The sequence below is a fragment of the Onychostoma macrolepis genome, chromosome 16 (assembly GCF_012432095.1).
Source record: "Onychostoma macrolepis isolate SWU-2019 chromosome 16, ASM1243209v1, whole genome shotgun sequence".
Classification (NCBI taxonomy): domain Eukaryota; kingdom Metazoa; phylum Chordata; class Actinopteri; order Cypriniformes; family Cyprinidae; genus Onychostoma; species Onychostoma macrolepis.
The window spans coordinates 12,588,739-12,600,071 of NC_081170.1; the positions used below are offsets into that span (position 1 = coordinate 12,588,739).

Here is an 11,333-nt window from a genome sequence, read left to right on the forward strand (position 1 = left end):
CCTATTAATCTTGTCACTTACTCATAACATCTATTCACGGACATGAATTACTCAACCTGACCCGTATTGACAATTCATTTGGACTGTTATGGCAGCTTGATTGATTCGCTCTCCCTTGGAGCACAATTTAATCATGTTCACTTTGTGTGGCCCTAGAGCTGTATTTATGAACCGAGAGGAATGATTTACACATATTATGTTGGCTGACAGCTATTTGTTTTGTACAGGGACAACCAGTGGAATGAGAAGAAGCTGACAGGAGGAGCTAACTGGACCCCTCAGGTCGCCCCTACTAGCTGGGGCACACCTGGCGCTCAGATGGTAGCACTTGCTTATTCCTTACACAATTAAAAAATGTTTCAGTCTTTCAACTTAAAACATTTTTTAAGATTTATTTTTGGCTTTTTCGCCTTTTTATTATGATAGGATAGTTAAGTATTGATAGGAAGTGAACTGGGAGAGAGGGGGACGGGATCGGGAAAGGTCCGCGAGCCAGGACCCGAACTCGGGACACCCGAAGTGCAATGGCGTTATATGCTGGCCCGAGCCCACGAGGCTATTGGCGCCAACCTACTTCAATATGTAAATTTCTACGGAAGAGGATTAGAGCCAAGCAATAATAAAAAAAAAATAAAATCATCTCGAGATTAAACTCGTTAAATTACGAGAAAAAAGTAGTTCAATTTCAAGAAAAAACCCTGTTAAATTTTGTGAAAAGGTCTAAATAAAATGTTGAGAATAAACTCGATAAATTACAAGGAAAAAAGTAGTTAAATTTCGATGAAAAAAGTTGTTACATTTCGAGAAAAAAAATTGTTAAATTTAGAGAAAAAAGTTTAAATAAAATGTTGAGAATAAACTCGATAAATTACAAGGAAAAAAGTAGTTAAATTTTGAGAAAAAAAGTTGAATTAAAATGCGGAGAATAAACGCACTCATGTCAGGTTCATTTAATCTCGGAGAGTGTCAAACAGCGTCTGCAGTGGCATAGGTCGTATAGTAATGCACATGGATGTAGCATATGATGCAGTTGACAAGGGTTTGAGTCCATCTTTTGCCAAACTCGCTTTTCTTCCTTTTCTCGTCGGAAAAGTGGAAATCAACTGCCTAACGAGTGTTTAATAATAATGTATTAATTGGGTAGGTTTAGTGTTACTGCAGTAAATCCATTGTAAATATAAATTTTTGGATTGAAAAGTATTCTGATCGTTGACAATGTTTCTCCTGTTTTCCGCGTCACTGTTGTTGAGAATGGCAGCGCTGTTTCATCTGCCTTTCAGCTAATTTAAAGCACTGCGGAATCCTCTTCCATAACGTTTTGAGTGAAAATTGCTTCAATTTTTGAAGTGTAATTGCCGTTTTCTTAGTATTTGTGAAATTTACTTGCCACCAAATATTTTTAGTATATATTTAATTGTGGTTCTGTTCTAATTGTGTTTAGTCTGGCTCCGCCCCTGGAGCTGCCGCCCCACCTGGAGCAATGGCACCACCCATGGGAGCACAGCCTGGCTTTGGCATGGTGAGAAATCATTTTTAAAATGTTAAAAGAGTCTCTGTATTTTGCATTTACACTATTCACTTATTTTATTTCTTATTGTTTACTCAGGCTCCAGCAGCAGGAGCTCCCATGATGCCCCAGCCCGTGATGATGGGTCAGCCCATGGGTCAGCCCATGATGAGACCACCATTTACAGGGCCAGCAGCAACAGGAACACCTGGAGCACCAGTAATTAACAAAAAAAAAAAGAAATATATATATATATATATATATATATATACATTATATAAAATATATATACATACATACATATATATATATATACATACATATATATATATATATTCACATTACAATACAATGTAGAAATACAAAGTATTTCTTTTTTTTAAATTATACTGACCCAACAATAGAGTATATATTATTTTAATCAGTTTGCATCATCATTTCCTCATGCACCCTTTACTTTCTCAGTTGTCTCCAGGACCAGCTGCTCAGAGCCCCAAAAAACCGCCCACCAAGGACCCCCTTGCAGATCTGAACATCAAGGACTTCTTATAATTTTCCAGGTATCATTATATTTCTAGTGGCTACTCAGATGAAGCACTAAATAACAAAGCACCGTGACACTTTCTCTGTACTCTGTTTGCAGTATTTGTTTTCTCAAAGACTGAGCTCCAGTGAGAGAAGTCTGCTGTCTGTTTACACCCCCAGACGCCTGAGGAGCCTGCAGCTAGATGTCCACTGACCCCGCCCCCAACCCAAATCCCCCCCACCCCACCCACTCTGCCCCGCCCAGCCTTCCTGTGTCATGTTGTAGCACAAACTGTGAAGTGAATCATAGAGAAAACAAGGCGAAAAATGAAGATGTGCTTATTTCGATGTTATCCTATGTTTTGAACGAAACAGAATAAAATTATTAAGAAAAACACACAAATGAAAATGAACGATTAAAAAAAGATGTGTATGTCTTTTCCAGTGTTTAAGTCTGAAATGAATGATGTGTGTATGTGGATCCCCTCAACTTCTCATTCCTCTAGGACTTCCCTTTTGGGGTCAGAGGTCCTAAACAGGTTGTTGAAGTGCTTTCTGTTGTATGTTAGTTTTGGAGCAGTGTGCAATGTATCATGATTCGCAGAAGGTACTCTGTGTATATTATCCTCATTGACCAAAAAAGGTCTCTCCTCTGCTCAAATTTTTATCTGTGTACAACTTATTGATGTGAACCTGGTACTCGGATTATAAGACATGCTGTTGTCATCTCCCATCATTGATTGACATTTGTTTGTTTACAAATAATAAATATATGAATTCTAAATATATATATGAATTATGTATAAATTAATAACATATCCAGGCTCCTCTATCCTAGATAACCCTCTTGGTGATTACATGTCATTTTTGTATTTTAACTGGTATTTATTTTTCTGATATATACATATATTTTTTGATTCTTCAGTTTAAACTTTGTTTTAATTTAATTTAATTGTCAGTTCACAGTTTACATACTTTCCCCAAGAAAATAACAAATTTGTACTTTAATTCACCAAATCTCAGTGCTACAAATCTCAGATGATCTCTAAGAAAGGCCTTTTGCAGTATCTTGACATAACAAATGTACAGCGACTTGTTAAACTGGTTATGTTTCCCAAAGCCCCCCACAGTTGTAGTCAGTGGAATGCTGTGTTTGAGTCTCATAGTTACTTGTGCTTGTATAAAATCCAAATTGAAGCTGGTACATGTAGTGTTATTTTGTATAATTGTAGAAGAACCCATCCACATGTTTGGTTTTCAGTCTTTCCCGCTCATACTACATTATAAACCCCCTGACCCTTGTTTGTTACACGTAACGGTTGATTCATGCTCCCTCTGTTGGTAAGTGGTGGTACTGTAGTTTGCACAGCAAAATAGAGTGTGGAGGAGATATATTGGATGAAAATACCTGAGTTCATAGAAAACAGAGCGTAGGTTCATTAGCAGAGATAGACTCTTAGATCTGTACAATTTTTTTTTCAGGAGGTCACTGTTAAACAGTGTTACAGAAAGGTCTGACTGACAGCCCTATGTTGCCAAGCCTCTGTAACTCACTCTCCCTGTTAGAGCTCGTGGAAATGACAAAGGCAGATCTTTGGATCTCTCTTTTGCAATTTTCTTGAAAGAAAAAAAAATTGATTTATTGTTTCATATTTGACACCCCTACATAGTGCATGTAAGCCCTCTAAGATGCAATAAACACTGATGGGAAGAATTGCCCACCTGCGTCCCCCTGTGTCTGTTTTCAGAAGGATAGCTCTGTATCAACACTTGATAAAAAAAGAGACCGTAACATTATTCAGTCATTTTTAAGCTGCAAAGTTTAAGGTACATGTTTCTGGTAAAAAAAACAACAACAACAACATGTATTCTTATAGCCTATATTTTCAATATAATAATAATTATCTATATAATAGAGAGATAAAGAATCAAGAGTGGAAATTCAAAATTAAAAGCACACTTAAAAACGTTTAAACAAAGTTTGATGAAAAAGTGAACACACTATTTTGTCCTCAAAGACCAATACATATAAATCTCAGTTTATTTGGTCCTTAATAACAAACATTTAGAAAAAGTTGTACAAATTGAAAACGTATGTGATCTGTTTTTTCAAAACATCAATTTTATATTAAAATGTTCAGTTTTTATTTCCTATCAAGCTATATTGCTTTTCTATTTATCATAATTACAGTGATATGTATCATTAACCGTATCTAAATTTAAATAACCCTGTGTATTTTTTAAAGAACGACATGATCATATGAAACTCGTAATACGAGTCTTACATTAAATACATACTTACAGTTCTACAGTAGACTGTTACTCCGACAGGTCCTCTGATTTTTTGTATTTTAAAATTAAAAATAGCACCAAAAGTCAACAAGGGCATCTGAATCTGAAGGGTAAACCTCCAACTAATTGCTTGCACTGTGATACAAAAAGCAGAACTTTTGTAAATGGAAGCCCATGAAGACAGGTTACAGTTTATATTATCAAAGGCACACAATCATAACATTTAATGATGATAACAAGAACAAAGGGTTTCAAAGAACACCAGCACATTGATACTCAAATGTGTTCTTCAAGAAGAAAAAGGGAAATAAAATCCACAAATAAACTTCAAAGCATTTTCTCTCAGAAAAAAAAAACTTTTTTTTTTCTTGTGTCAACTAGTCATCTAGCTTTCTACTTCAAGGTATCCAGACAGATTACCAGACAAAACAAATGCCTCCCATATCAAACAACACTGACTGAAGTACATTTTCTAATTCAAAACGACAGTTTAGGACAGAATTAGTTCTCGTTAGGACAACTGAATCTAGAAATACATTCGCTCTAACTGATTCATAACAAAAGTTGTCTAATAAAATAAATTAAGGTAGCAAAATAGCTTGGAAAAGTTCAATGGCAGGTGTGTTTTAGTCTTAAGTGTTGATGAATGCAGCAGTTTGTGTGGTGCACAAATGGGAGGCACAAGGGTCGCTGAGAGCCGGGACAGAGGCAGTCAGATGGGCCGCTGATGGAGTCTCTCAGGTGCCCCGACACTGGCTGGAGTCCCCATGGACCCAGAGGCAGATTTGTGCATACTTGGGGGGTGTGATTCGCACGGCCACGTTGTAATCCTGCTGCATCCCATTAACATCCACCCACTGGTGACCCGAAAACACTCCAATGATCTTCCGCCTCCACTTCTTCTTGCCGGGATCTTTGAGCCGAATGTAGACACCCGAGCCACTGGAGCCAGGCTTGGCGTCACAATACTGGTACAGCAGGTCGTTGGACTCCTCGGACACGGAGCAGAAGCGGTACACCAGGTTGCCTGGCCGGTCGTCGTCGAATCCAGAGAAATGGATACGTCCTGTGGGAAGCTTCTTGACGGAGGGGATAACACCTAGATCCATATACTTGGTCTTCTGTGCCCGTTTAAGCTCCAGGATGGCGTAGTCATAATCGGCCACAACGTTCTCCGAGATCCCTTTAAACCAACCCTTTGGCACCTGCATCTGTTTCACCCGGGTCCATCGGAACGAAGGCTGTTCGGAGGTGGTGCTGCGGCGACTGCGGTTTCTCCTGCCTTTGCCTTTTCCCTTACGCTCCTGCTTTTCTCCAATATCTATATTTTCATTGATTTCCTCATCCTCCTCCTCTTCCTTACGGTTCCTCTGGCCTTTCCCTTTCCGTCCTTTCCCTTTCCGTCCCTTCCCTTTCCGGCGGGAACGTTCTTTCAGCACACCAACGCTAAGTTTCTGTACCCCATCCAGGTAGTCTGTACCATTGTGGATGCAATGAGCCGCAGTCAGGACGTGTTTGGGGGACACCAGCACTCCAGAACACCCCGTGGAGATCTTCACAGACGTGGAGAATGGATACTTCAAAGAGTACTGCTTGTCGGCGATGGTAAACCTCGTGTCCGTGCCGTAGACTTCTCGTCTGCGCCGAGTATGTAACCCAGAACCTCCCATCCAGTCGTTGCTCACATTTAGCTCCTGTATTGTGACGGTGGTGAGCGTGCGGGTTCCATTTTCGTACATGGTCTCGTAGGACAGTAGCTGCTCCAGATCACCCAGGCTGGGCTCCGGGAGACCCCGCTGGCACTCAATGCCACATATTCCATGGAGCTCAGTCTGCGGCTTGGCCAAAAACTCAGAACTTCCCAGGTGCACCGTTTGCTTTTCTTGTACCAGTGGTACTTTCCTCTGCGGCCAGGTGTAGTCATCATCACCTGTGGGATCGTCCACCACTGCAGACACCAGCACAGCCAGTGCTGAGACGCAAAGCAGGAGTGTTAAGGGTACCGGGCCCATTGCAGAGAGACCCCTAGACCAGACAGAAAGAAAAACAGAGAATCATTATCACTTTATATATATAGGTATGTGACACTTCATATTGAAGCATTTCAAGAAAATATCTAAAATAAATAAGTAAAGTTTGATAAAACATATTCAGCTTTGCTTACAAAAGCCCGGAACAGTCAGAGCCAAAAATATGAGAACACATTGTGCTGATATTACAAATTATTGGTATTTCCCCTAATTTTTTACATTTAGATGAACTTTTCAGATTAGGACGATTCTAAGGGCCCGACGATGGAGGGGGGCCCTGAGGGGGAAATTTTTACAAAGGGGAACGCAATCGCGATTTCTACCGAGGGGAACCCCCCCCGGGACGCATTTTACCAAGAGGAACGCGGAATGCGATTTGTTCGGAGGGGCACGAGTGAATATGCTGTCAAGAGGGCCCAGAAACCGTAATGGTGCCCCTGCAGTATGTGATTTTTCTAACCTTGTGTACAGAATTATTTTTATTTTTTATTTTTTTGCACTAATTAGTTGTATCAGTAAAATCACTGCATGCAGTATACAATGCATGCAGTCAGTAATGCATGCAGTATATTTCTTACAGGCATTCATACAAATTAGTGGATCTCATTCCAGGTCCCAGTGCTGCGCATTTTGGATGTCTTGATCATTTAGCAAACCTGATTTATATCATCAGCCCTTTAGTATGCAGGGGGACTCAGGAGTAGCAGGCTCGAAGTATTAAAATCAAGAACAGAGGATTACATTAATACATTCATGACCACTAGGGGGAGACAAATAATAAGACTTTGTAGCTCTATTTCAAGACCCCTGAGAATCTGTGAGTGTATATACTGTACAGTTCACCTTATTCCCCATTATCACATTCCAAAGATATTTAAATCAAATCCTAATGTACCTGTTAAGTCAACAACAGTATTCCCACAGATTCCAAAACAACACTTTGAATCTGCTTTTAAGACACACACAATAAAATTGTATTACTAAAGAAATAGTTCAAATAATTACTGAAAGCCAGATTTGCTGCATTAGCTTTAGAGACTAAACAAATGAGTTAAATAGCATACAAAAATGCTCACATTTAAAATGTAGTCCCTAAACGACACCGGCTGAGAGAAAATATCTGCCATTAGAGGAAAATGACGCTGCCTGTGGAGACAGGAGGTTTGTGGCGGGGACTGTATGAATATTGACCCTGTCGGCACTGACTTGAGTATTTTGAGTCAGTGGTTTGGAAACGTTTCCTACTGTCTTGCTAAATGTTAGTATTAAGTATATAGTGAGGTTCTGCAGATGGTAATGCAATTGGTATGGTTACCAGTAAATCAGAGTAGAAAATGATATGATAATCTAAACACACATGCACCCACACACACATACAGTAAATGCACAAAGCGGTCAGCAGCCTACTTCTGCATTCATTTATGTGTCAGGTACAGCTCTAACTGGAAAAAGTTTTAGATATGGGTGCATTTTATTTTTCCACCAGACCATCAGTTTGCAGTGTGATGAAAAGATGCTTGACTTTTCCACGCAGGTCACACATGGAATCACGCACCACATAAATAATGCACATAAATGACGGGAACAAAGTAGTGATTTTTAAATGAATACCAAGGTTCCCAATGCATTTCTACAACTTATGCAGGCATTCGTGATTGCAGAACAAGGATTTTCAAATGCACACAGTAGAGACTTGAGCATAAATATGAATAATACACAATTTTATCCAAGTATCCTTATTATTTTCAGGTTTTCCATGTCAGTGAGAAACCCTGTTTGCAGATTTAAGAGATCTTTCAGGGCCCTGATTAGAGTGACAGGTTTATTTTGCAATAATGACCAGTTGACTTTACATTATCCAGCTTTAATACACGGCTACTAACCAGTAAAGGTAAAATATTGAATTCCATTACATCATACAAAACATCGCCTTGCAACAAGGTGAAAACCGTAACAATATTATATTAAAAGATAATAAAGTCCCCTGGAGTTACACCATAATCATTAACTAAGAGACAACATGGTGCCATTTGCGTTTATTTGAAGGGATCACGACACAAGACCTGTGTGATATGATACATGAAAATAGTGCTAGTTTCAGTAACCTGGATGTGTGGACTGATATAGAATTGCCATGGACAACAGTGACTATTCGGCAATATGAGAACACTGAAGGCCCTGATTTAGCAGTCAGGATAATGTATTCCAGAGAGTCTTGTAATAAGTGCAAAGATAATTACATTTATTTGTAAGTAGATACTTATTCAAAGCAAGTGAAGACAAAAATGCAAACATGCAACCAATTAAATCTTAAAGGAAGAGCAATATATTAGCACTGTTACAATTACTATTTTTCAGAATCAGACCAGCATTACTAAACCCAAAACTGAAGCCTGTTTGCACCATGTGGTAAAAAGAAAGTAATTGCTACTTTTTTCCTCACAATTCTGACTTTTCCCCCTGATTTATATCCCACTGATCCAGCTTTCTGTTCAGAATTGCAGATTAAACAATATCAGAATTGCAAGAAAAAAGTATGAAATGTAAGACACAAAGTCACAATTGTTTTTTTTAATCCCATGTCAAAAAAAGCATCCATAAACTAAAACATAGTTATAAGCCGCCAAGTCCAAAAGTATTTCTATAGGCTAGTATTTGTATAAGTGCAACACGATACAAATTATTATCCATATCCAGTCACACAAAGAAGAAGAAGAAGAAAAAAAAAAAGGCAAACCACAACGCCAAGTGTTTCACAGCCACCACTCAGATTGCTGAGCACCCAAGAAAAACATTGACTGCATCAACATTTTCTAATCAGTAGTCGGTTTAGGAGTGGAGAGGGTGGGTTGGAATATAGATTGCTGCTGCATTTTTGCTTTAGTACTTTCCCTGAGGAGCTGAAATCCCTCTCCTCTCACCTCACACTTCACTATGGCATGCCGTCAATGTGGATTATCTACATCAGCCGCTCTGTCTGTGAGAATCAATCTTTAAAGACAGCGCTGTGTGGCCTCAGTGGAAGTGTGAGGGGAAAATATGTGCATGAATCTGTGCGGGGAAGTTATGGATCCAGGCAATGACAAATCTTATGCATCCCTACTGGAGAGGGCCATGAGAAGCGAAGCACTTATAAAAGTCCAAACAAATTCCAGTAAAACAATGATATAAAATGTGCAGACAGCTTGAGCCTTTAAAAGTCTGCAAAACAGACAGACTCAGGCAAACTCGGTCTGACATGAGGTCTGATCTCTCTATCAACAGTTCTCTTGATAAAATGAGCATCTGCAATCTGATATTCCTCTATCACTGCTGAAATATCGCTATGACATTTCCAATGACATTTCCGATGGCTTTTCTGTAATAGACACATCTGCCTTGCTCAAAAAAATCTTGAGATGCTTAGATTACTGGCAAAAAAACGGCTGTAGTAGCCTACTAGATGTAGAAAATTCCCCTCCATGTCAGCATCACCCCATTTTTCCATTACAAGGCACAGAAATTTCAGTCTTGCAAACTTTTCAACCAGCTTCATCAACCAAACGGTGGCGCTAATGGTCCCATTTACAATTAAGTTTAAAACTAATTCATTCAAAGTTGCCAGATCTTTCAGTGCATGTCTTTCCCTCACCGTCAATAATTTATGGATAGGCTACATGAATATTTACATTGGCAATTATAAGTAATCTGCATGGTAATTGTCTCCTTTGCACAAAAATTACTATGACAACCAGACTTTCCATCAAAAAAATACCTCGGCTGTGTTTTTTATTTTTATTTTTTTGCAAGGCCTGATGTTAAAATACATTTTGTTAGATGAGAGGTCTTTATCATTACTGATGTACAGATATATATATTTAAAGTATTCAGTGCATTTTTAGCTTGACGAACTCAATAAAAATTTTCATGAAAAAAAAGGTTAATTATAGCCCATCTTTTTATAGAAGTTTTACAGTCAATAACTATACTTATTATAGATCATTACACTTTATTTTCCCAAAGGCTAGAATGGTGCAAAAAGTGTTTAATCTTCATTTTTTACAATAAAGTAAATAAATAGCAGCTGTGATAATTCTCTCTGAAGGTGAAATGCGCCATACCTGCTATCATTCGATTGATGGAGGTGTTCAATCCGCAAACAGATGATTGTTATTTAAGCAAGAACCGTCTAAAAGTTACTTCATCTCAGAGGGTTTTCTGCTGGATGGGCTGGTAGTCCGTTTCTTCTCATATCTGCTCCACCTTCAAGACAGGGAGAGCTCAGAGACGAAACCCTTGGTATGAATTACACTTGACGTTTAAGGGAAAGGGAGGAAAAAAGTCCCAACAAGATTTTCACAAAGAGTTTCGTATAGGGGAGGGACCATCATGCTCTGCAACGATGGAGCGGAGAAAGTGAAGTTGAGAGAGCGTTCACCGCTTAATCTGAATGAATCGTGGGGTTTGAATAAATCTTTATTTGACATTTCAAAGAGTCACTTATATCCAGAATTCAAAGGGGCTTTCCACAGATTCGTTCCACTGGGAGCACAATAGCGCAGCAGCGGCTTTATTGTGGTTCGGTTCCGTTCCCACATCACTGACACTTGTGTCCGTGTACATGATGGTGCAAACACGCGAGCAGGGGGTCTGCCACTTAAAAGAACGCCTTCAAAGTTGTACATGTATGCAGATTCTTGTTTGGGTCGATGACGTCACGCTCCTTTTTTGTCTGTAGGTTCGATCATTCACAAATTTCATAAAATAGTCATACATATCATTCAAAAACCGACTTTCTGTGGCGAATGTGTTTTCGATTTTTGATTTTCAATTTTTGAAATTATTTATATATATATAATGAATATTTTATCTACAATAATGAATGTGTATGAAGCTATTTTAGTGTCATGTGACAAGAGAACAGGAAATTGTGCACTCTCTTGACTGCACCTACCCCAATGATAAACCTACCCCTTTCAATAATGCAAAAATAGTCATTA

General features: G+C 38.9%; 2 protein-coding genes across 2 annotated transcripts in view; one reads left to right on the forward strand and one right to left on the reverse strand.

The window, feature by feature from the left end:
* snap91a (synaptosome associated protein 91a) overlaps nt 1–2,820 on the forward strand; it is a 42,914-nt gene extending 40,094 nt beyond the window's left edge. The window contains exons 24-28 of the mRNA XM_058746754.1: nt 228–321; nt 1,442–1,519; nt 1,607–1,726; nt 1,973–2,067; nt 2,151–2,820. Of these exons, the coding sequence (XP_058602737.1) occupies nt 228–321; nt 1,442–1,519; nt 1,607–1,726; nt 1,973–2,059 (379 nt within the window). The 3' untranslated portion in view covers nt 2,060–2,067; nt 2,151–2,820. The remainder of the gene's footprint in view (nt 1–227; nt 322–1,441; nt 1,520–1,606; nt 1,727–1,972; nt 2,068–2,150) is intronic.
* Nucleotides 2,821–2,968: 148 nt separating this feature from the next.
* Nucleotides 2,969–10,681, reverse strand: prss35 (serine protease 35). The gene is made up of 2 exons (XM_058746753.1): nt 10,455–10,681; nt 2,969–6,349 (listed from the first exon to the last, which is right to left on the reverse strand). The coding sequence occupies exon 2, from the start codon at nt 6,334–6,336 to the stop codon at nt 5,062–5,064; it is 1,275 nt and encodes a 424-aa protein (XP_058602736.1). The 5' UTR covers nt 6,337–6,349; nt 10,455–10,681; the 3' UTR covers nt 2,969–5,061.
* Between the last annotated feature and the right edge of the window lie 652 nt (nt 10,682–11,333).